The sequence below is a fragment of the Dendropsophus ebraccatus genome, chromosome 9 (assembly GCF_027789765.1).
Source record: "Dendropsophus ebraccatus isolate aDenEbr1 chromosome 9, aDenEbr1.pat, whole genome shotgun sequence".
NCBI classification, from domain to species: domain Eukaryota; kingdom Metazoa; phylum Chordata; class Amphibia; order Anura; family Hylidae; genus Dendropsophus; species Dendropsophus ebraccatus.
Genome location: NC_091462.1, coordinates 108,451,609 through 108,475,769, shown reverse-complemented (window position 1 = coordinate 108,475,769; position 24,161 = coordinate 108,451,609). Strand labels below are relative to the sequence as shown.

The 24,161-nt window shown below is 44.9% G+C and overlaps 1 protein-coding gene and 1 long non-coding RNA gene across 4 annotated transcripts in view; one reads left to right on the top strand and one right to left on the bottom strand.

Annotated features, from left to right (window-relative positions):
* LOC138801447 (NXPE family member 4-like) overlaps positions 1-14,930 on the bottom strand; it is a 28,386-nt gene extending 13,456 nt beyond the window's left edge. The window contains exons 1-2 of one of the 3 annotated variants that reach the window (XM_069984291.1): positions 14,833-14,930; positions 12,775-12,888 (exon numbers count right to left, since the gene is read on the bottom strand). In XM_069984291.1, coding sequence (XP_069840392.1) covers positions 12,775-12,867 — 93 coding nt within the window. In that variant the 5' untranslated portion in view covers positions 12,868-12,888; positions 14,833-14,930. Of the gene's footprint in view, positions 1-12,774; positions 12,889-14,630; positions 14,708-14,832 lie in introns of those variants that run through there. The other 2 variants (XM_069984290.1, XM_069984289.1) reach the window with 2 other exon arrangements.
* The window catches only part of LOC138801449 (uncharacterized), a 40,192-nt gene continuing 18,656 nt past the window's right edge, over positions 2,626-24,161 (top strand). The window contains exons 1-2 of the long non-coding RNA XR_011364620.1: positions 2,626-2,812; positions 4,321-4,422. This is a non-coding gene — a long non-coding RNA (uncharacterized lncRNA). The remainder of the gene's footprint in view (positions 2,813-4,320; positions 4,423-24,161) is intronic.

The following is a 24,161-nucleotide window of genomic DNA, read 5'->3' as shown; positions in this document are numbered from 1 at the left end:
ATATGTTGCGCAGCTGTAGTTACTAAAGGGTTACTGTTCTGTTATCAGATTCTGTGAACCAATGAGAAATGCTTTGTTTTCTCTACCTATCCCTATCTTCCTTCTTCTGCACACTCTCTTCACCACTCACAGAGATTCTTACACACCCTGTAGGAAGTAGTCACTTGGGGAGAGGAAGTGTAGCATCACTTAGTTTCCCTCTGATTCTCCGAGGAGTAGGACACACACAGACCAGGCATCTCTGCTGTACTTAGCCAGGGCCTGGCTCTGCCAGGTTCCCTGTCTGGGACTGACCATCTGTGATAGTGGACAGACACACGTGTATGGAGAACACAGAGACTTTCTTTCCACAAGCTATAACTACAGACACTATGCAGTGCTAAGCAGCTAAAAGAGGACGAGACTTAGATCACCCCAGCCCACGCCGAGAACCTCTCTTAACAGTACAGGGCGGTATCCTAGACTGAGGAACTGACCCGGATAGAGCAACGCAACCGTATAAAGGTCTATGTACTCTATCTCGCAGTGCAGGTGACACCAGAAAGTTTCAGACACTTAGCTACTGTCAGGTAACCAAGAGATGAGCGAACTGCTCGGACTTTTGGTCCAAAAGCAGTTTGCTCTCTCATCATGCCTTTGATCCCAGCCGCATACTTGCTCTCACGGGAATATGCGGCCAGGATATTCCAGGGAATCCCTGTTGAATCCCCTGGAATATCCTGGCCACATATTCGCGGGAGTTCAAGTATGCGGCAGGGATCAAAGGCATGATGAAAGTCCAACGGTCCGCTCATCTCTAGCAACCAAGACTGGGGTTTGTGTCACCCTCGTAGGACAGGTAACTGAAGGTGGTTCTAATGACAGTAAGGTCGACACACAGGCACAAGTATTGTCTTCTCAAGTATTCTTCTTCAAGTAATTCTTCTGTCAAGTTCCGGCAGAGCACATTACTACACTGGGTTGGGGCTCTCCTGACTAATTCCACTACTCTCCTGACGAACTCCTCTCAACTTCTTTAAGCTCCTCTACTCTTCTCAACACTCAACTGAAACAGCACTGCTACTCTACCTCAGCACTTAAGCATCTCTCAGCACAGATTCAGTGAGCTCGAGTCTGTATCACAGAAGTCATCTAGTGAAGAGTTACTCTGTATTGCAAGAGACTTTCAGTAAAACTACTTTTATTTATTCTATTAGGACTCAGTGATCATTGCACCAGCACCTACACACAGGCTACACTATCCTTGGGCCATTTTATCCTTTCTGTGGGTGGTGGTACCGACAGTCCAGGTGGGTCCACTTCCCACTCTGGACCACTGTGATAAGAGTCCAAGGGACCCATCACAACCCAGCAGGTTACCGACCATGGGGGAGAAAAATAGCCAACCACTAAACAAAGCAGGTATACCACCACAACTGTGTGCTGACTTAGCACTGGTGTCACGGCCGTACCATCACTGGCTGAGCTATACGCCAACCACAAGCATAACATCATCCCGGCGGGTTGGGCACAGACAGCGAGCACCACAGAAACAAAACAAAAAAAGGCCAGAACTAACATAAGTAGGTATACTCCAGCTCACTTTGGAGAGAGGGTTGGATTCGGGAACTCCCACCATGTAACTTGCTAGTGGCATCTATAGGTAACCTGAATGGGAAGGTAATGTGACCTACCTCTCATACGCTCACAAACAATCCACCAGAGGTGGCAGCAGAGAGAATCTAAACCATTGCACATATATTAACTACTATGACAAGTAATACAGAGCAACGTAACGAATATTAGACATGTGCTGACTAACGGTACACATAAAGAATTGTACACTGATCTACTGTGGCACAACAGCTTATTACTTTGGCACTTTAGTATAGCAATTCAGCACCAGAATCCATTTGCACAATATTTTTGTATTTTCACAATGTGTTAGCATAGCCTAAAGAGGGTTTCCTTACCAATCCCCTGGTGCTCCAACTAGTGTCTGTATACCCTGACTCCCGCAGTGATCACAAGGATTGACACTCGATCACCAAAGGCCAGGATGTTCGGAGATGGTGCGGAAGTCGGGAGACGTTGGTGTTGAAGCTCCGGAGAAGGTGAGTACAGTGGGGAAGGGTCCCCAAGCTGTCTGGCGTTAATAATCTTCTTTGTTGCCCTTAGCGACCAATCACAGCTCAGCGATCAAATATTTATGAGCTCTGGTAAAATGAAAGCTAAACTGTAATTGGTTACAATGGGCAACAAATACCATTCCTACCGTGCGATAAATCTTCCGTATACTGGTTTTATTACTTGCACTGCAAAATATGCAAAATTTGGCAAAGATTTGTCGTATAGATTTCTCTTTGGAAATTTCCTGCATGGAAACTTGCCAGATGTACAGCTACTTGTGCTGTTCTTCCCTTATGTATACAGTTGTTCAGCTGCTTTAATTGTTGTATGAGTTCTACATTCATTTGTATTTGTCTATGTTATGCATTGTTTCCTATGCTGCCATCTGCTGGCCAGAATTTGAATGTGCTCACTCTTGTTCTTTTTTAATAAAGTTTTTTCAAACTAGGCATGCTTTCTCAGGTCTGTCTCCTAGTTACATGCTCTGAGGTACCATTTTGTTCCTCACTGTGAGACAGGGAGCACACTTGTTCTTGGGCCTGAGAAGGCATCGATTTCTGACCAGCATTACCTCAGCAGCAACAGCGTTAGTAACCACAGACATAACTACTGTGTGTATCCTATTCCTATCACCATGTACTATATGAGTCTTCTGAAGCTGAGCTGGTGCTGGTTCGGCCTGCTCCACATTCTGGATACAAAGGTAGGAAAGTCTCACAGTCACTACCAGCCAGTTACACCTTCATTCGCCTCATGTAAGGACAGAACAGTCAGAAATTGCCTTACAGGCCAGTTACCTCAGAACTCTCCCTAGAAAGATTGAAGCAAATTTGCCCAGCCACAGAACATGTCTGGAGAAGCCTGAAGGGAAGCAGACAGTTCATTTGCATATTCTACACGCTCTTACAAGTTTCTTACAAGATTCTACAAGACCATACTCCCCCCCCCCCACACACACACACACACGAGACTTGCTATATATATATATTGACCACAGATTGCTGAGGCAACCCAGACTACAACCCCCCCCCGCCCAAAAAAAAATTCACTCAGAATACTTAGGGAATCATCTTGGGGTGTCCCAAAGAAGCTGTGCAGCAAGCTTCATTCAGCCCCCAAATCAAAAGCCTGCTTTCTTAAAGAGACAGCGCAACTTAAATCAAAATGGCAGAAAAGGATATTGTGCAATTCCCCAGTGATGAAATACAGCAAAAACAACCTGATTCTGAACATTTTGAAGAGCAGGAATTAGGGCCCTATTCCACCGAACGATTATCGTTTGCATAATCGTTAACGACCGCTATTGCGAAAGACCTGAAAAGGTTCACTCATTTCCATGGAACGATAATTGTTACTTATGATCGTAATTGTGATCGTTTCTTCTTCGCTATTTATTCGCTATTGCGTTCGTATCTATTGCGAACGACCGAACGATGTCTTATTCAATGCGAACGATTTGCGAACGTTTTGCGAACGAGCAACGATAAAATAGGTCCAGGTCTTATAAAGCGATCAACGATTTTTCGTTCGGTCGTTAATCGTTAACTGCATTTCAACCGAACGATTATCGTTTAGAATAAATCGAACGATTTAACGATAATCTGAGCGATAATCGTCCGGTGGAATAGGGCCCTTAGGACGTAAACTTCCAGCAGACCAAGTCATACAATCAAGACTCTTTTCCAAACCAACGCTAAAAGTAATTGAAAACTACTATACTGCAAAAGATGAGCCCTGTGATAACTTGGAATAGTGATGGGAACGAGTTGCCTCCCTCATGTCAGGATTTCAATCCTCTAAGGGTGATGTTGAGAGTCTACAATATGCTGTTGGAAGGCTGAATACAGCTCATGAAAGATATGAGAGACTGTCTGCAAAGTTTATCACCTTTATAAAAGACTCTAATATCAATGAAGCCTTATTGGAACTGAGCAAGGTAGAATCAATAGACGCCATGGTGTGTCAAGAGACTGCAGAACATCCCAAAGATCAATCTAAAAGAAGCTTCAGGACTTAAACAATTTACTCATGGAACTGGAACTTGCTAATAGAGATCCTCGTCTGTCTGGTCTGTGCTATCCGTATACCACCCATGGAGTAAACCCGATTGTCACAAAACTATCACACAGTTTGCAAGAGAAGTGGGCAACATTAGTCTCAAGATACAAAAGAGCACATAATGTCACCTTTCCACCATTTATTCACTTCTAGAGGTTCATCGATGAACAGGCCCAGGTGAGGAATGACCCCAGCCTCAATTGTTTGGACTTATAACACTACAACTTCAGTGACATCATCATTATCATCATCAAAGTAAGTGTCACACATAAACACAGAGGGGGACATGTATCAAGCAGTGTACCTTGTGTTTCTTAGCATTTTTTGGCGTATGTTTGATATGTACAGATCTTCGTCAGATTTACTAAACAGCGTAGCTCGGTGTATGCGTGAATATGACGGCTTGCGCCTGTTTCTTGCCTTCTTAACTCTTGTGGGCGTGGTTATTCGTAAGAATTTTCTCAGCAGGGATTTATCATGTGAGAATATTGAACTATTCGCATTTTCGTTCGCATCTGTACTCCGGTCCCAGGGTAGCGGAACTTTCCTTACTAATGCTGCGTTTACACAGAACGATTATCGTTCGAATTTGCACAATAACGATCAAATTTGAACGATAATCGTACGTGTAAACGCAGCGAACGATGAAACGACGAGCGAGAAATCGTTCATTTTGATCTTACAACATGTTCCTAAATCGTCGTTCGCAAAAAATTAACAGATCGTTCCGTGTAAACAGTCGTTCACCGATTTAACCTATGTGAAAGATAGGCTTCCGTCTAAACGCTGATCGTTATAAAAAAAAACGTTACTTCGAAATCGTTGACCGTACGCAGCATAAGGTCAATTCATGAATACCTGCAGTAAAATGCGCAGCGCCAGGGAAGTATAGCAGGTGATTTATGAACAAACATGTGAATATTCATAAATACCTTACTAGGCTGCAAACATATAAGCCAGTGCACAGTGAAAAAATATTCTCAAAAAAAGGTGCAAATGATAAATGTCCCCCAGAGACTTTAAGAACAGTGTGAGTGCTAGAAAGACTAAATCCTCTATTACACGGGCTGTTCACCAGGAGCAAGCGATTGCAGACCTGTCAGGTCAGCACTCGCTTGCTCCTTGTCCCTTGCTCGCTGCCGGTGCTATTACACGTGCCGACAGTGAGCAGGTAAGTGCGGGGGGGGGGGGGGCAGTAGAGTCACGAGAAGCTGCAGGGGGCTCCCTGGATCATCTGGGAGCCTAAAAAGAGATAGCGGCGCTTTGCTGCCGCCGCTCCTATTACGCAGAGTGACGGCATCGGATCATTGCTGCCGTCAAAATGTTGAAAGAATACGATCAGCCGACATCATGCATGTTGACTGATCATTGCCTTTTATTACATGAAGCAATTATTGGCCGCAATGGACAACAATCTGCCAAATACGGCCAATAATCGCTTTGTCCTGCTCCAAGTCATGGCGGGAATCCCCAGAATAACACTGCAACAGAAGTTTGCTGCTCATGCTTGAAGGGCCAGAGCGACAATTGTTTTGCCAAAATATGCCTAATCAAGGTTTACCCAAAGGGACAATTAGAAAAAGCAGTAAAAATGTATGGTATCATTGATCGCAACCTAGCAGGGCCTAAATTGTTTGAAGCTTTTGGGATTAAAGACCAGCAAAACCATACACCTTAAACACTTGCTCAGGCAGCATAGAGACTAACAGCAGGAGGGCAAGGGGATTCATTGCTTCTTCTATCAACGGAGATACTGAAATACCTCTACCAACACTGATTAAATGTGATCAAATACCCAATCATAGGGATGCGATTCCTACCCCAGAAGCTACATTTCACCAACCACACCTAAGGCACCTGGCCAGTGTTATGCCACCTTTGGATATGGAAGCTTAGATTTTATTCCTGCTTGGCAGAGACAATCTAAGGGTACACAAGGTGCGTAAACAGTGTAACAGTCCTCACTATGCCATGTACGCCCAGAGACTGGACTTGGCATGGACAGTCATAGGCAATGTATGCTTGGAGCACTCAGGAGTTGACTCCTTTAAGACTTAGATGCGCAGCGATGGATGCACAACTTGCATCAAGTCATTCCCTTATCACTATGGGGTGAAAGAGAAAATGCCAGACTTCTTATGGCTGCCTAATGTCATTCCCTCACCCTATGCTAACAACTTGGGGAGATCAGTGTTTCACACAACTAAGGATGATGAAAAGTAGTCTTTAGAGATGAGCCGAAGCACTCATCAAGCGAAGTGAATGGCTTCATTTGATCGGCGCTCTGCTGATCACGCCGCCGGGCTTGCCGCACTGCTCCACTCCCTGCCACTCCTTCCAGGATGCGGGAAAAAGCAGGTTCAATCCTGGGAAACTTCTCTAATCGCTGATCAAACGAAAGGATTCGCTTCGCTTGATGAGAGCTTCGGCTCATCTCTAGTAGTCTTGTCAGTAGAAGATAGAAAGTTTGTCAAGATAATGCACACTGAGTTCTCTCAAGATGAAACTGACCACTGGGTTTCTCTATTACTTTTCTGAGCCTCCTCGGTAACACTCCCAAACAATTGGTAACAAACTTTGTTTAGATTCAACTATTTTCAGCATACCCTTAACAAAAATATTCCTTAACAACCATGCAGAACTGGCTCCACCCTTAAGGAAGAATGAGGAGTGCTGGTACTTAACTTTATTCGGAGTATACCATCTATGGAAACTTAACCAAATTAGTGTTGTTTTTGACTCAAGCGCCAAACATCAAGATTAGGGATGGTCTGAACCCGAATGCTCGGCATCGGATTACCGCTGTCTGCCCGCTCCGTGCGGATACAGCGGGAGGACCGCCTGAAAAACTGGGATACAGCCTATGGCTATGGCTGTATTTCATTTTTCCAAGCGTTCCTTCCGCTGGATCCGCCCGCTACACGGAGCTCGGTTGCGGACCATCCCTAATCAAGATGTATCTCTTAATGACATCCTCACAGGTCCCAATCTGACAAAAAACCTAGTTGGGGTGTTGATGAGGTTCAGGAAAGAGCTTGTTGCCATCACTGCTGATGCTGAACAGATTTTCCTCTGGTCAGAGAGGTCCACAGGAATTTCCTCATGGTTTCCGTGGTACAAGGACAATGACACCAATTTATAAATGGTGGGGTATCGCATGAGGGTATCGCACGTATTTGGAAACAGCCCTTCACCCACTGTAGCAAATTATGGTCTTAGGTGAACTGCATTAAAAGGAAAGTCTGAGTATGTCACAGATGCCAGAGACTTTATGGAAAAAGACTTCTATGTAGACGGTGGACTCAAAGCATTACCTACTGAAGAAGCAGTAATCGATTTGCTCAAAAGGACTCAAAATATATTGTACGATGCTAAACTTAGATTACACAAAATTGGTTCAGGGACATAAACCTGGGACTAGACCATCCACCTGTTCAAAAGGGCTTGGGCTTGAGGTGGCATCTGTCGACTGACTCCTTTGGCTTTCAAATAAGTTGTGCAGACAAACCTTTTACAAAAAGTGGTGTCCTGCCAGTGGTGAACAGCCTATACAATCTGCTGGGATTTGTAGCGGCTATTACCACACAAGGCAAATCCCTACTGAGACAGCTCACAGTCACTATCGGCCAGTTACACCTTCATTCGCCTTTCACCGCATGTGGGGAGAGAACACTACTCCTTACACCTTCTTTACATAGCAGAGCAGCATCTATATGCTCCCTGTGCCATCAAGCTGTTGGACTGTGCATGCTTTGTACGCAGGAGCTATTCATCCATGAGGCCACTTATTGTGGTGGCCTCAGGACAGCATACTGCTTAATTCGGTGCTGTAATTGACAAAGTGAAAAACCATTAGCTATCTGCCCTATCAGTCACTTTTGTGCATTCTGCCTGTGGGGAGAAGAGGCGAGCTGCCCCCTTTCCCAGCATTAAGAAAGGAGAGAAGGCACCAGAGGACTGCATAGCTGCAAGCCAGGTGAGTATGGATTTTTTTTTAATTACACAGGAGGATGCCTACATGGGATGAGCTGCCTGCCTACATGGGCATTTAGGGGGGTGGCTACATGGGGGATCCCCTAAAGGAGGAATGCCCACATTGGGGGATCTGCCTACCGAGGGATTAGCTACATGGGGGAGGAGGCTGCCTATGGGGAGATTAGCTACAGGGGAATGCCTATATGGTGGGTACCTACAGGGGGAATGCCTACATGGGGGGGACCTACAGGGGGAATGCCTACATGGGGGGGTACCTACAGGGGGAATGCCTACATGGGGGGGACCTACAGGGGGAATGCCTACATGGGGGGACCTACAGGGGGAATGCCTACATGGGGGGGTACCTACAGGGGGAATGCCCACAGAAGGGGGTCTTACTGGAGGGACCAGAGGGACTTAACTACTATTTGATGGCCTACACGCATAAAAAAAGGAGAGGGGTGCCTTTCTATAGTATAATATATATTTATTAGAGACAGCATATCTATTAGATATATATATATTATATACACTACCGTTCAAAAGTTTTTTGGTCACCCAAACAATTTTGTGTTTTCCATGAAAAGTCACACTTCTTCACCACCATACGTTGTGAAATGAATAGAAAATAGAGACAAGACATTGACAAGGTTAGAAATAATGATTTGTATGTGAAATAACATTGTTCTTACATCACACTTTGCTTTCGTCACAGAATCCTCCTTTTGCAGCAATTCCAGCATTGCACACCTTTGGCATTCTAGCTATTAATCTGTTGGGGTAAGCTGGAGAAATTGCCCCCCACGCTTCTAGAAGCAGCTCCCACAAGCTGGATTGGTTGGATGGGCACTTCTGGCGTACCATACGGTCCAGCTGCTCCCACAACAGCTCAATGGGGTGGTGATCTGGTGACTGCGCTGGCCACTCCATTACCTATGATAGAATACCAGCTGCTGCTTCTGCTGTAAATAGTTCTTGCACAATTTGGAGGTGTGTTTAGGGTCATTGTCCTGTTGTAGGATGAAATTGGCTCCAATCAAGCGCTGTCCACTGGGTATGGCATGGCGGTGCAGAGTGATAGCCTTCCTTATTCAGAATCCCTTTTACCCTGTACAAATCTCCCACCTTACCAGCACCAAAGCAACCCCAGACCATCACATTACCTCCACCATGCTTAACAGATAGCGTCAGGCATTCTTCCAGCATCTTTTCATTTGTTCTGCGTCTCACAAACGTTCTTCTTTGTGATCCAAACACCTCAAACTTGGATTCATCCGTCCACAACACTTTTTTCCAGTCTTCCTCTGTCCAATGTCTGTGTACTTTTACCCATCTTAATCTTTTTCTTTTATTGGCCAGTCTCAGATATGGCTTTTTCTTTGCCACTCTGCCCTGAAGCCCAAAATCCCGCAGCCCCCTCTTCACTGTAGATGTTGACACTGGTGTTTTGCGGGTACTATTTAATGAAGATGCCAGTTGGGGACCTGTGAGGTGTCTGTTTCTCAAACTAGAGACTCTAATGTGCTTATCTTCTTGCTTAGTTGTGCAATGCGGCCTCCCACTTCTTTTTCTACTCTGGTTAGAGCCTGTTTGTGCTGTCCTCTGAAGGGAGTAGAAATCTTCAATTTCTTAGCAATTTCTGGCATGGAATAGCCTTCATTTCTAAGAACAAGAATAGACTGTTCAGAGTTTCAGATGAAAGTTCTCTTTTTCTGGCCATTTTGAGCGTTTAATTGACCCCACAAATGTGATGCTCCAGAAACACAATCTGCTCAAAGGAAGGTCAGTTTTGTAGCTTCTGTAACAAGCTAGACTGTTTTCAGATGTGTGAACATGATTGCACAAGGGTTTTCTAATCATCAATTAGCCTTCTGAGCCAATTAGCAAACACATTGTACCATTAGAACACTGGAGTGATAGTTGCTGGAAATGGGCCTCTATACACCTATGTAGATATTGCACCAAAAACCAGACATTTGCAGCTAGAATAGTCATTTACCACATTAGCAATGTATAGAGTGTATTTGTTTAAAGTTAGGACTAGTTTAAAGTTATCTTCATTGAAAAGTACAGTGCTTTTCCTTCAAAAATAAGGACATTTCAATGTGACCCCAAACTTTTGAACGGTAGTGTAGATATGCCAAGTGTTTGCATCAGGTCCTGTGAACCTTTAGCTGAGCATATGCCTCAAAGTAATGCTTCCTTATACCTTATAATACAGTGGTCAATGAAACTTTCATGTGAGTTTCACCAGGCCCCCCACAGGCGAGCGTACATCATATGCAGTTTCCAGTCTGAATGTCCCTGACTGACCACGGGTCTGATGACCTAAGCTGACATATGTAAGTTATGGTCATCAAACCTATAGTCCAGGTCTTGTGTCCATAATACAGATGGCAATACACAGAGGCGTAATTAGAAATGGCCGGGCCCCATAACAAACTTTTGATTGCCCCCCCCCCCCCCTCCACGAGTGACCACTGAGCAGTGAAGTGTAGTCATAACTGCAAGCGCTTGTCAGGGACATTGGCAGATCCCATGAGGCCTGCTCGGCCACCTTGTGCTGTAAATGATGACAGATCAGGGGGCCCTTGATGCGGTGGGCCCCATAGCTGTTGCTGTGTCTGCTACAGTGGTAATAACGCCTCTGGCAATACATGCCTGATATACATGTCACATCTGTGGGACATAATAGACTATAAGGCATGTATAGCAAACAAGTGTAGATCTCTCTGATCTGCGCTCATTCACCGGATCTATTACACAGCTCAGTAATCGCGTGGCCACTGCTGTATAACTGATCGTCTTTGCTTTAATCAGCCATCGGCCTTTCATCCCCTATTACACATGAGCAACCATCATTTATAAGCAGGCGTACCTGGTACTTTAAACAGGTTTTTAAAGTGACAGGAACACCTTAAAGGGAGTCTCCTCCCATTCTTAGTGACTCATTTACTATACTCTGAACTAGGGATGGTCCGAACCTGCCGAGGTTCGGGTTCGTATAAACCCGAACGCTCGGCAGTAGATTCCCACTGTCTGCCCGCGGATACAGCGGGAGGAACGCCTAGAAAACTGGGATACAGCCTATGGCGGGCAGACAGCGGGAATCATTACCGAGGGTTCGGGTTCGTACGATCGGTAACGGCCAAATAAGGAAGATAATCGCTTTGTGTAATAGTTGCTTAATACTGGACTTGACCACAAAATTTATCTATGATTATCTATATTATCTATGATTAGGGTATACATAATAATTTTGCATGGGCACGCATAAATTACTAGGCCCCTGGTTGCATACAGTATGGTGCTGCCATATAGTGCTTTGTATGGCACCTTGTTATGGAGATACTGTATTCTTCCCTCGAAGCAATGCTTCCCTATACCCCAATAATACAGTGCTCAATGGAATATACCTGGTAGCGGCACCAGGCTCCCCACAGACCAGCGTATGGCATGCACATTTGCCATTGGACTGACCACGAGTCTAATGACCTGACAGCTTACAGTAAGTACTGTAGCCTTGGCTCCTGTTCACATCAATAGGAGCTGAGGCTGTAGTATCCAGGCATCGCAGCTAAACAGGGAACAGAGAAAACTGCTTCCGGCTCCATTTATAGTGCAGGCACCAAACAGATGATGGGCAGGGGAGCTGGGTGTCAGGGATATCCTGTGCGTAGCCTATCCTATGTCAATTGTCTTATTCTGGAAAACCTCTTTATAATATACAGCTACATCTACCGCTATACTAGTTCCATTGCATTTCACAGTCACAGGATTGGGCCCCTTGTTTTTCTGATGCCAGTTTTATGCCAGTGGGGGGAAGACGGGGTGGGGGTTAACGTTCTGTGGTGACCTCCGGATGGCAGAGGTACAGCCAGTTACTTACTAGATGGTGAAGTGTGACGCCACTCATATGGTGGTTGGCCGAGATGTAACCGGGCCCTAGGGTGTTGTGTCGTGACGCCAGTGCTGGTTGGGCACACAGGTATGATGGCACACCTGCTTTTAGTTTAAAGGGCTGGATACAGCTTGTTTCCCTGTGGTCAGTGAACTGCTGGGCTGCTGAGGGGTCCCTGAGAATTTCCTGCTGACAACTGCGCTGCGAGATAGAGTTCCTAGGCTCTTAGCAACTTTGCTCTATCCGGATCAGTTCCTAGCTTTCTTTGGCTTTGTGGATACTGTCCTGCACTGTGACTCTCCTAGTCCTCGGCGTGGGTTGAGATAATCTCTGACGTGTCCTCTCTTGTAAGGGGTTTAACACTGCATAGTGTTGTACAGAGTTACTTGAAGAGAAACTGTTAGCTGTGTCTTGTCTTGCTTCCTCACCATACAGGAACCTGACTAAGACTACGCTGCACTTCCTCTACCCATGTGATTTCCTATCTACAGCTACTGTAAGGTGCGCTGTAAATGGGAGAAGTAAAAGAGAAAGTGATAGGATAGCAGAAGGAGACACTCTCATAGGTTCACAGATCCATGTGACACACAAATAAACAATAACCCTTTACGTACTCCAATAAGTACAGGTGAAGTACTTTTGCGAAGGGTGTATCCAATAACAACACCCATGGTGGGACACCACACATATACCTAACTCCATATACCAAGACTCCCCAGAAACCGGCTCACCTGGAACACACTTTTATGCCAGAGGTAACTCAGGAAGATGAAGATGACGAATAACAAGACTGGTTTGAAGGCTTTTTTTCTCACCAGAGCCATCAGGAAAAGGCAGTGGTGTTCCTGGTGGAAAAGACAAGATTTTTATATAAAAAAAAAGATGTAAAAGATGAAAATTGTGCAAATTATACATTAAACAGTGCACACAGCAATGTCTATATAACAACACTATACAAAAGGATATCACCATAGAAATAATACCACCATGCAGTGCTAACCATGCCACCGTACACAATCCCACACTATACAGCATCAGTGTCCAAATAATATTACCAGTATACAAAGCAAACAAACCACAAAGAACACCACCATAAAGTTATCAAATCACACTACCACATAGTAACCTAACTTATACTCCCTTACACTTCCCAAATAATAACATGGGGCAAATAATATCACATTGTTTCTGCCATATAGACACTAAATAAAGCACCAAATAAAATCGTACAACGTAATAATGCTACCAAAGAGTGGCAAAATAATATCATCAAACAGTGTTAAAGAGGTTATTGAGGACTGGAAAAGGACACCACCCTTGTCCTCAGGTTGTGTGTGGTATTACAACTGTGCTCCATTTACTTCAATGAAACTGAGCTGCAATACCTAAGAGTTCCCAAATAATATCATTATAAAATGTTGAAATAATACTCCCACGGCATGAGCAAATGTTGCCACGCACTAAAGGGGTTATCCAGCCTTAGAAAAAAAAGTCTGCTTTCTTCCAGAAACAGTAGCTCTCCTGTCCTCAGTTTGGGTGTGGTATTGCTGCTCAGTTCCATTAAAGTGAATGAAGCTGAATTGTAATACCACACACAACCAAGGACAGGGGTGGTGCTGTTTTGTTTTCAGTTTTTTTTTTCCCCAAGAAACTGGCAATACTGTCAGACAGATTTTAAATAATTACACCTGAATGAGGCTAGGTTCACACTGTGTTTTTGCAATCCGTTTTTTTCATCCATTTTTTGCAAAAAACGGATGAAAAAAAATGGATGCATTTATGTGCATCCGTTTTTCCATTGACTTCCATTGTAAAAAAAAACGGATCAAAACGGAACCGTTTTTTTAACGGACACAAAAGTAGTGTCAGCTACGTTTTTGTGTCCGTCAAAAATGGAAGTCAATGGAATAACGGATCAAAACGGATGCACACAAATGCATCAGTTTTTAATACGTTTTTAGCAAAAAACATGAAAAAAACAGATTGCAAAAACGCAGTGTGAACCTAGCCTAATACTACCATGTAACATTAAAGCAAAAGCACCAAAGCACCTCTGTTCAAATATTATCACCATAAAATGTTTAAACATTACCCCCATAATAGTTTCTGAATACTAATGTCATATAGATCCCCAATAAAGTGACAATACTGCTCAAATAGCACAATAATAATAATAATAATAATAATAATAACAACACTAGACCCATCTGATTAAGTAATAATTCCACTTCGCAATGTTAAAATTATACCGCCATAAAGGATACAACTGCTACAGCCATATGGTCTCTAAATAATACCACAATAGCACCAAGTACTGGTAAAATACTAATACAATACATTTAAAAAACGCTACCTAACAGTGCCAGATAATACCATCATACGACGTAATACCAAATCACGTGACCAAATACTGCCAAACAATACAAACAGTGTCAAAAATACCATCATACAATGTGTAAACAATACAAAGGTTTTCATAGGCTACTGCTATATAGATCCTAAATAATACCACAATAGCTCTAACATAGCACCAGATAAAACAATGCAATATATAAATACAACCCCCATATAATATATATATATATACCACCATATAGTGCCTTAATATAATCCAGGAAAAGCACAGAGCCTAAACAAAACTACAGAGAGTGTTCCTAGATTGTGAACACTGATGCACACTGACACTTGTAGATACCCCTGGAGTAAAGGGGTGAAGGAAGGCCCTAGAAGGGGGAGGGGCTCATGGGGGGGGGGTGGAGAACTGTTGGAGCAGGGACCATGTTACATACCTTATTGCTGCAAACCTAAACCGACATTTAAGGCACTGCATGCCCTGGAAAATGTCAAGATAAAATTGACGATATGCATCTGGGTGTGTAACACACCATCTGTATAATCCCGCATGACAATACCGTCAGTCTTACCCAGATCAGAGCACAGTGAATCATAGGAATGCTTATGGCGGTTGTACGTCTCCACCATTACAGTATCCCTAATAATTATAGGTGCCATAAAAATAGATGGGATGGGCTGAGAAGTAAAGGGGATTACACAGCAGTCTTAGATGTTTCCACTAGATTTTTAACACCTTCGCTGGCTATAGGTACAGTAGCACTGTGAGCGCAGCTCTGGGTGTGAAAGGTGTAAATGATGCCATGTAAGTCAAGGTATGGGGTTAAATTAGATGGTAAAAAAAAGTTACAATGTGAAAAAATGACATGGAAGTATCTCCAAGGTTACATGGTTTCCACTAAAAAGTTGTCGCAAAATCAAACACCCTCAACAAGTCATCTGAGAGGCCAAACACATGAAGAGGTCGGCTATATAAAGTCTCCTCCTATTAGAGTCCTGTCTGTCATCATATCCATAATAGACCGACCGGAGTCGTGGATCCACTGGACGATGGAGTAAGCTGCACCAGGGAGCAGAGTCTAAGGGGTGTCTGGCTTGGCTTACTAATGGTGGTGGACAGTGTCGGACTGGGTTACCTTGGGCCCACCAGGGAATTTAATTCTAGGGGCCCACCCAACATACACCAGATATAACCAGCGCCAAAACTTTCATGTTATTATAGCGATTTTGCACAGAGCTGTGTATGTGACCAGCGATACTAGCTCACTGCTAGTAACTTGTCAGCTGGTTTACATATAAGAGGGGGAGTTACAAGTGATTGTACATAGCTCACAGGCGTGTGCAGCAGTGCTGTAGGATCATATGTTACCCTGGAGCTGCCAAACAGGGAGGCCCACCTTTTTGTCAGGGGCCCACTATGGGGTAGGGCCCACCGGGGGATTCCCCTGCTCCCCTGTGGGCCAGTCCGAGCCTGGTGGTGGAGGTGCAGCTGAGGTGTGGCAGGGAAAATAATTGAAGTACACACAGACCTTAATGACAAGGGAATCCGGCTGCCCAGTACATCAGAGGCATGGGACGTAAGATTCCCCCGCTATTAAAAACAGAGACGGCAAATGTGACGTTGCGGAGGTCAAGTGATGCACCTCCAGCAAGAACGCTACAGCAGAGGCCATGACCGGAAAAATATGGCGGGTAACCGCCGTATCACAGGCCAATCCTAAATGCCAGGGGACCTACTTGGCTAGAATTCAGGAAACCGCTAAATATGTATACCAGACTGGGTATTGTGCCAGGGTAAACCCTCTTGGCAGTACCCTCAGCCTGTACAGGAAGACAATATTTGCCCAAATAAGGCTAAAATGAAGCAGCGACGTTATTGGATGACCTAAAAGGCAAACTAACAATAAAATATAAATATAACTTAGGAGCAGTATTATAGTACACTGGTACCTCCTGAACACCTCTGTGTTTAAGCAATTTTGGGTTTAAACAACATTTTCCTCCAAAGTTTTGTTCGGTACTCGAATATTGTTCTGTATACCAACAAACCCCTGGGAAGATAATTCTCAGGTGGACTATTGTTCATCGGACAGTAATTGAAGGTGTACAGGCACCACTGTTTAGAGGAGCGGGAACTCCTATCATAATGACAGGAATCCCCGCTTTAAACAGTGTTTTCCACTCAAGAGCAGAAAGTTTCTGCTCTTGAGCAGGGCAGTTTCTATTCTGTGGAGCGGGGTTGCTAGGTGTTGTTAGCAGTGGGTTAGTTGGTGTTTTGCTTGGGCACTTGTCACGGTGGTCAGGAGTGATACACACCCCCAGACACACTAGCACTGGGCTTAGTAAGTGTAGCACAAGTGTGGGTGGAGGTGGAGGTGCGGCGGATAGTAATGAGCACAGAGTCCAGCACTTAACCAGAAAAGTGTTTACTTAAAATCTTGAGTGCAGTACAAAAAAGGTGAAATAAGTGCAAAAGATAATCATAGAAGATGGAACGTAACAATGTCCTTTCATCTAGCTTGGGTGCATAGAGTGTAGATAGTGGAGAAGAACAGCTGAGTCAAGTAGCTTAAGGAAATGTAGCTGAGTTGAGTAGGTTAGGGGGCTGTAATGGGGACTGCTGTACTCTGCTTGGATGGTTTGTAGTAACTTTGTGTAGTAGAAGACTCTCGTACTCGTGGTTGAGAATAAGCAGTAAATAAGACCACCTTTTGCCTAACAAGTCCAGCCAGTGTCAGGTTTGGTAGTATGAGTCCCAGGCTTGTACAGGCTAATCTCAAGATAAGCCAAGTAAGCCAAGCAAGATCCAATGGAGTATTTCAGCCTTGTGCGTTTTGCTCCACTGCAGTAAGTTAGAAATTTCTGGCACCACTTTGAAAGAATTTTTTTGTGTGTATGAACTACCCCTTTAATTAAAATGTCAGTGATGAGAATCAGCAGCTAATTCATGAAGATGTCCTTAAGAAGGTAAAAACCATCAGCAGGCAGCGACCTGTCTGCATCTCATTGTGATGAAAACTCCAGTGAAATCCTAAAGGTATAATCATTAGGAGCTCGCAAAAAACTATATTTATCTCATAGTATATGTGTCAATATCTAATGAGTATCGTGTAGCTGAAGGCTTAGACTGACACAATCACCATAAATCCAGATTACTAGGTTATTACTAAGGGGATTAACTCCACCCACATAATAAAATTTAGCTCTTCAGCTTTCAAGAGGTTTTCTCACAAAGCCAGGTGAGTATAGGATTACCTACAGGGAGGTGTCTACATGGGAGATACTACCTAATGGGGTCAGGTAAGCTACAAGGGGGATGTGTAGATGAGAGACACAACCAACGGGGGTTGGGAGGGAGGGGGTAGCTACATGGGAGATACTACCTGCACAGAGAGGTCTAAATACTATATATATGCACAGAGGGGGGCATAACTACTGCCACTACTACTACTACTGCTATGAGGGCCAATCTACTTTGTGGAAGCAAAGGGTCCTAAATACTTTATTGGGGCACAGAGGGGTCCTAAATAATTTATGAGGGTACAAACAGCACCTTTTCTATATAAGGACACAGAGGGGCCTAACTAATACTATATGGGGGCACAGAGGAGCCTAACCATTGTAGGACTGGCCCACCAAAGGATCCTCCGGTGGACCCCACAGCTTTAGATGCTGCACTAAAATTAAAAAAACACTGCAGAGACACCATCACATGTCTCGATGTCAGTGAGCTAGCCAGACCCTTCTCCAGGAAGGAGCAACCAAGCCAAGGAATGTCTCCAGTCAAGGAAACCACCCAAGCAAGGTATCCATCCACAGACAGCTGTTTGGGTGGATTTGCCCCTCATCAGCGTGGAGTAGGATTTTGCCTAGTGGGAGCAACGCCTAGTAAGTGCATACAAAAGGACACTGGTTGACCTCAGGGAGATTAACCAAAACACTGCAGAGACACCATCACGTGTCTCGACGTCAGGGAGTTAGCTTGAACTTCTTCCGGAAAGGAACAATCAAACCAATGAAGGTCTCGAATCAAGGAAACCACCCAAGCAAGGTATCCATCCACAGACAGCTGTTTTAGGGGCATTGCTTCCACTAGCTCACTGACGTTGAAACATGTGATGGTGTTTTTTGCATATTTATTTTCCCTGGGGCAATGTCCTAGAAACACTGACATCAAAACTTGCAATGGTGTCTGTGCTGTGTTTTGGTTGATCTCCCTGAGGTCAACCAGTGTCCTTTTGCCTGCACTAACATTGACTGACATGTCGTTTCTTACTGGTTCTTCATTGGTGGGCCCCTAGGATCATTTCCTCTGGTGGGCCTCAAATACCCCAGTCTGACACTGAGCCTAACTTCTATATGGGGACTGAGGTGCTTAATTACTATACCTTTTCTCATGGCTGCTTCCTGGTAGCTGAGGATGCGTCTTCCCTCCAGGACCTCCCGTCCCCAGCCAATCACAGAATGAGGTGGGACTCTATTGGAGGTAGTGTGATGAGAGATGCTGTAGCTGTTGGGGTCAGGAGAGGTGAGTATACCTTGTATTTGATTTTTATACCACCCTGCACCAATATATTTTTTATGCACAGACAACCCCTTTAAAGAAGCAGTTCACTTTTTTTTCCGGCCCCCCGGGTAGCTGCTGTCATGTATACTTACAGAAGATGATCGGTGTCCCGTTCCCGTCAGTCAGTTCCCGTCCCGCAGTGCCGTTCAAATCGGGCGCGCTCACTTCCGCCGGCTGCTGCGAGTCCTCTTCTCTGACCAGTGATTATACGCCGGAAGTCACTCGCTTCCATGCATTTGCATGAAGTCACAGCGCCGGCGGAAGTGAGCGCGCCCGATTTGAACGGCACCGCGGGACGGGAACTGATCGACGGGAACGGGACACCGAACATCTTCTGTAAGTATACATGACAGCGGCTACCCGGGGGGCCGAAAAAAAAAGTGAACTGCTTCTTTAATATCATGCAGCCTTGTACCATACAGACACATATAAAACATTAGGTCCGTTGGTCCAGTAAACTGCTGCCTTGTATTATTGTATTGTTTTTACAGTTTGTATTGTTCATGTTTACTGCTGAACAATATGTCTGTATATGTGTTATCCTTCACATTGTGTTATACTGTGCAACGTCTTTTAATAAAACAAATTTTTAAACAAATCTTAGGAGGACGACTGTTGAACCACTAAATAGAAGGTCTGCGCCCAGAGTCACATACCTGTCTATTCTAGCCCTGTATCTATTGTTTCCTTATCATTCCGTCATCTCATTTACTGTATTCCATCTATTCATCTTAAATCAACTGGAAAAGCCACAAAGGTTTCCAGAGAAAAAACTCTCAGTAGGTCCCTAGTTAAACTGTAACCTAAAACTCCTATTACAGTCCATCCTGTTAAACCGCTTTACACATTAACAATCATAAAAGCTTTTGACCAGCTCACTAGTGATAAGCTGGATAAACAGAAACAGTTTACATAAGCTGTAATAATAACTGGTCTTACCACACCAGCTGTAAATTATTATGCTCCATTTTTGCTTTTGTAGTATTAAAGGGGTTAGATATGGTAGAAATGGCATCTATGACGCTTCCATAGATAGTGAATGGAACAGCACTCCTGCTCCATTCAGTCCCATCTAGGAGTCCATTCTCGAGATTTCAGTTGGACCCTTGGCGATCACTCTTGTGGATAAGTGTCTATGGTGGTGGGTTTATGGTCAAGTCCCAACGTGTTTCTGCCATAGCTAACTGTGGCTTCATCAGGGGACTCTGCAGCTGATGGATTAACAAACACCTAGGGTCATGGGATGTGTTTGGTATTTCACACACATATGGTATCCCCCACACTATGCTGAATCCATATGCATGTGAAATGCCTAATGCATTTGTTAATCCACCATTTGTAGAGTCCTCTGATGAAATCACAGGTTGACCTGTGGCAGAAACACGTTGAACTCTATTTATGACTACACAGGAGACACACAATATTTTTTTTATAGTGGTTCTTTTCTGACAGTATATATAGGGGGAGTGTGGTGGTGGGGGGCGTTACCACTTTTAGGGTGTGTGCTCTGATTGGAGACCAAGAGGGGAGGTGATAAAGTAGGGTGAGCTTTTTGCTCCAGGGCGGTATCTGGGGTATATGCCCCAAAGGATAGACGTAAGCCAAGAAAGTGCTTATGCATGACCAGTGAGCATCCTTTCCATCAATGCGCCAAGATCTGAATAGAAGTAAATCACTAATAATGGCTGGTGGGGTAAGAGAGTGCTTCAATGTAATTTATGTCCATCGTTTCTGGTTACATTGCTTATCATTCACCATTGCTGCCCTTCCCTTCTCCCTCCACTCTGTCCCAGTATTTGTGTAGTGTAGTACGGGCCCCTAAGTCTTATTGCACCTGAGTAGGTAACTCCCTCGGGTTTACACAAGTAGGATGAGGTATCCACTGCAGTTAGTGTTTTTCCCACTAGGTGGCACTACTGTGTTTGTAAGTAACTTAAAGGACAACTCCCACAAAAATTTATTTTTGCTCATTTAACACACATTACAAAGTTATATAACTTTGTAATGTGGTTAAATACCCGGCCTGGCCCTCTTCCCCCACTTTCGGACCCCCGACCCCCCACCCCGGAAGTTAAGGAATGTATACATTACCTATTACGATCGTCACGGTCCTCTTCTCCGGGGCGGCATCTGGTGACGACGACGTCAGAGCCGAGGGGCGGTCCGGGTCTTCTTCCTCCTCGGCGTCTTCATGCAAAGTGAATGGGGATGAAAAGGCTGCTGGTGCACATGCGCACCAGCAGCCTTTTCATTGGCTGGAGCGCATCACATGGCTTCCAGCTTGCTCAGCCCTGATTGGCTGAGCTTGCTGGAAGCCATGTGATGCGCTCCAGCCAATGAAAAGGCTGCCGGTGCGCAAGCGCACTGGCAGCCTTTTCCATCCCCTGGACCCGGAAGTTGGAGACATCGCTGGATGGCGGAAGGCGGCGACGGAGAGGCGGACGGCGGGCGAATCGAGTGGCGATCGTCACCGGAGAGATGGTGAGTATGGTGTCTGTGTGTGTCTGTGTTTTTTTTTTTTTTGGGGTCCCGCGGGAGTTGTCCTTTAATTCTATGCACAGCTGTAGCTCCTCAAGGGTTAACTGTTGGGTGTCACGTGTTGCCTTTTGTCCACTCATAGGTGGTCCTTTCCTCAGCCTATCCTCTCTTTCCTTTCTCGTTGCACACACACAACCCACCAATCACGGACAGGGTTAGACAGACCCCTGTAGTTAGTCCCGGTAAGAGGAGTGCAGTTGGAGTTAGTTGTCATCTGGAGTCAGTCTAACAGGGACCCAACTAGACAAGCCATTTTTTTTCTGATGAGCACCAGAACCGCTATGCAGTGCTAGAACTCTACAGGGGGAGAGAAGCCAAATAGGGATCACCTTGTCCATGCCAGGAACCTCTCTACAAAGTGCAAGGCAGTTACCTTAGCAGTTATAGGAACTGACCCCAGTGGAACAAAGGTACGGAATATCTACGTATTCCACTGTGCAGCACAGGACAACTGGGAAGTCTCGGGAGTCTGCTTAGCCCAGATAACAAGGCCTAGGGTTTGTATTACCCACCTAGGACGGGTAGCTTGCAACTAGGCAGCATAAGGCGGTCAGACTAGAAGTCATCTATGAGTACGAGTATTCTCTTTTTCTTCTTCTTTACACCTCTACTATTCCGGCAGAGTACACTTCTACCTTGGACAAGGCCCCTCTGGCAATTCCTCTCCTCTACTTTCTCTCTACTACAAAGCACCTTCCTCCTAAAAGTACCTGGTCTCTGCCTCAACTACTAGCGCTGGACTCTGGCTTATCCGCACCTGCACACCCAACTGTACACTTGGTTTATTCTCTTTTTTTGTGCTGGTGAGGCCCAAGTGCCCAGGTGATCCTTGACCCACTCAGCTTCCACACCACTGTACCAGCTGGCCCGGCAGGAAGTCCACCCAAACAAACACCCCCCATGCCTCACAGCATTCGGTTATTGCATTTGGCTTTATGATGTACTCTTTGATGGGTTTTTTTAGTCCATATTTATAGGGTTGTAGTAAAAGTTACATATTAACTAAAGTCCTAGCGGCCGATATATAATTTTATGACCTGTGTTGTCACTAAAGGTGTCTATACCTACAATAACTGTTATCTCTCCTGGCTTCCTTATACACATCAGCATTCAGCATGCTTCCTCTATGGGGAAGGGTAAGTAGCGGCCAAACGGCTCTAGTGTTGGCTTATCCCTCCCAGAACAATGGGGACAGGTGCTGAAAAACCAACACACCCGACCCTTCTCTCCACCAACATCATCTGTCAATAGTAGAGATGATGGTAGCAGGTATAGGAGTGCTTGAACATACTCGATCTTACCGCATGGTAATCTCTTAAAATAGCAAGTCTCCTCCCCTCATGTTTGGTGGCTTAAATTAGCCAATAAACATTCAGGGGAGGGGCTGGCACATCCTGCTATGCTGCAGCCATGTTGGCTGCTGGTCTAGCAGTGATTGGTCGGCCGCACCAGGTGATCTGGCTGTATGCAGACCCAGGTCACCTGATGCTCGATTCACTTGCATACTGCAAGTATTACTGTATATAGAATATACCGGTATAATACAGTATAGTGGGAGTGGTACAGTATACTGGTATATAGTTGGTATATGCAGTTGTATACTGTGCCACAGTTTGTGTTATTGGAATAAGCATGAGTAATAGCATTCGTCCACAACTACCCAAAGGTGCTTTTTAGGACTAGTGATATCCCTGTGTCACCTGACATCCAGTATAGTATACCAGTATTAGATGGTCCACTCAGTCTGATAGTCATACAGTATACAGATAGTACAGCTAATACAGCGGCCTGGGAGTCTTCGATGCATCCATGCAGGGCTCCAGACTAAAAAATTTACCTAGGAGCCATTGGCTCCTAACCTGAAAAATTTAGGCGCCAAATAGAATATTTGGTCGCCAACATTTTAAACCATGTAAAATTAATGTTATGTTAAATGGGACTTACTGTGTGCAGAGGCCACGGCAGCATCCTCCTCCTTTAGATTCTCTTTTCTTAGTTTGTATATGGTTGTCAAGTTGCAAGTTTCCATGTTGAACGTTTTCAGTCTGACTCAGTACTTCAGCTTCACTTGGCTAGCCTTCTAATGAGGCTTACTCTTCTGAACTTGAACTTAAAGGGAACCTGTCGACCCCCGTGCCAGAGTGACAGGCTCCCAACCCCCCGTTAGAGCCCCCTATACTCACCTCATCGCGCCGGGTCCCACTTCTGAAGATGGTCAGGTCACGGAGATCTCAGCCGCTGCAGCCCGGCGTGTGCTGAGAGATGAGTCCAACGCTCAGAGAATGACAGGAGAGTCCAGTGCTCCGTCATTCTCTATGAGTGTTGGACTCATCTCTCAGTGTGCGCGCCGGGGGTGACAGGCTCCCTTTAAAAGCTTGCAACAGTCTATACATACTGAGCTAGACTTATGACTGCAGCCATAGTGACCCCCCACAAGATGTGTATATAGATAGATATATCTCTCACCTAGTGACTAATGCAAGTGACCCCCTACAATACAGACACCTGAGGGGCCCTGATAATAATAATTGTGCATATATCTATCTCCCAGTGTCTGCAGCCAGTTTGCCCTCCCCTTATAGATGGCCCCCTCCCCTTATAGATGACCCCCTCTACCACCATTATAGATACCCCCTCTCCCCCCCCATTATAGATGCCCCC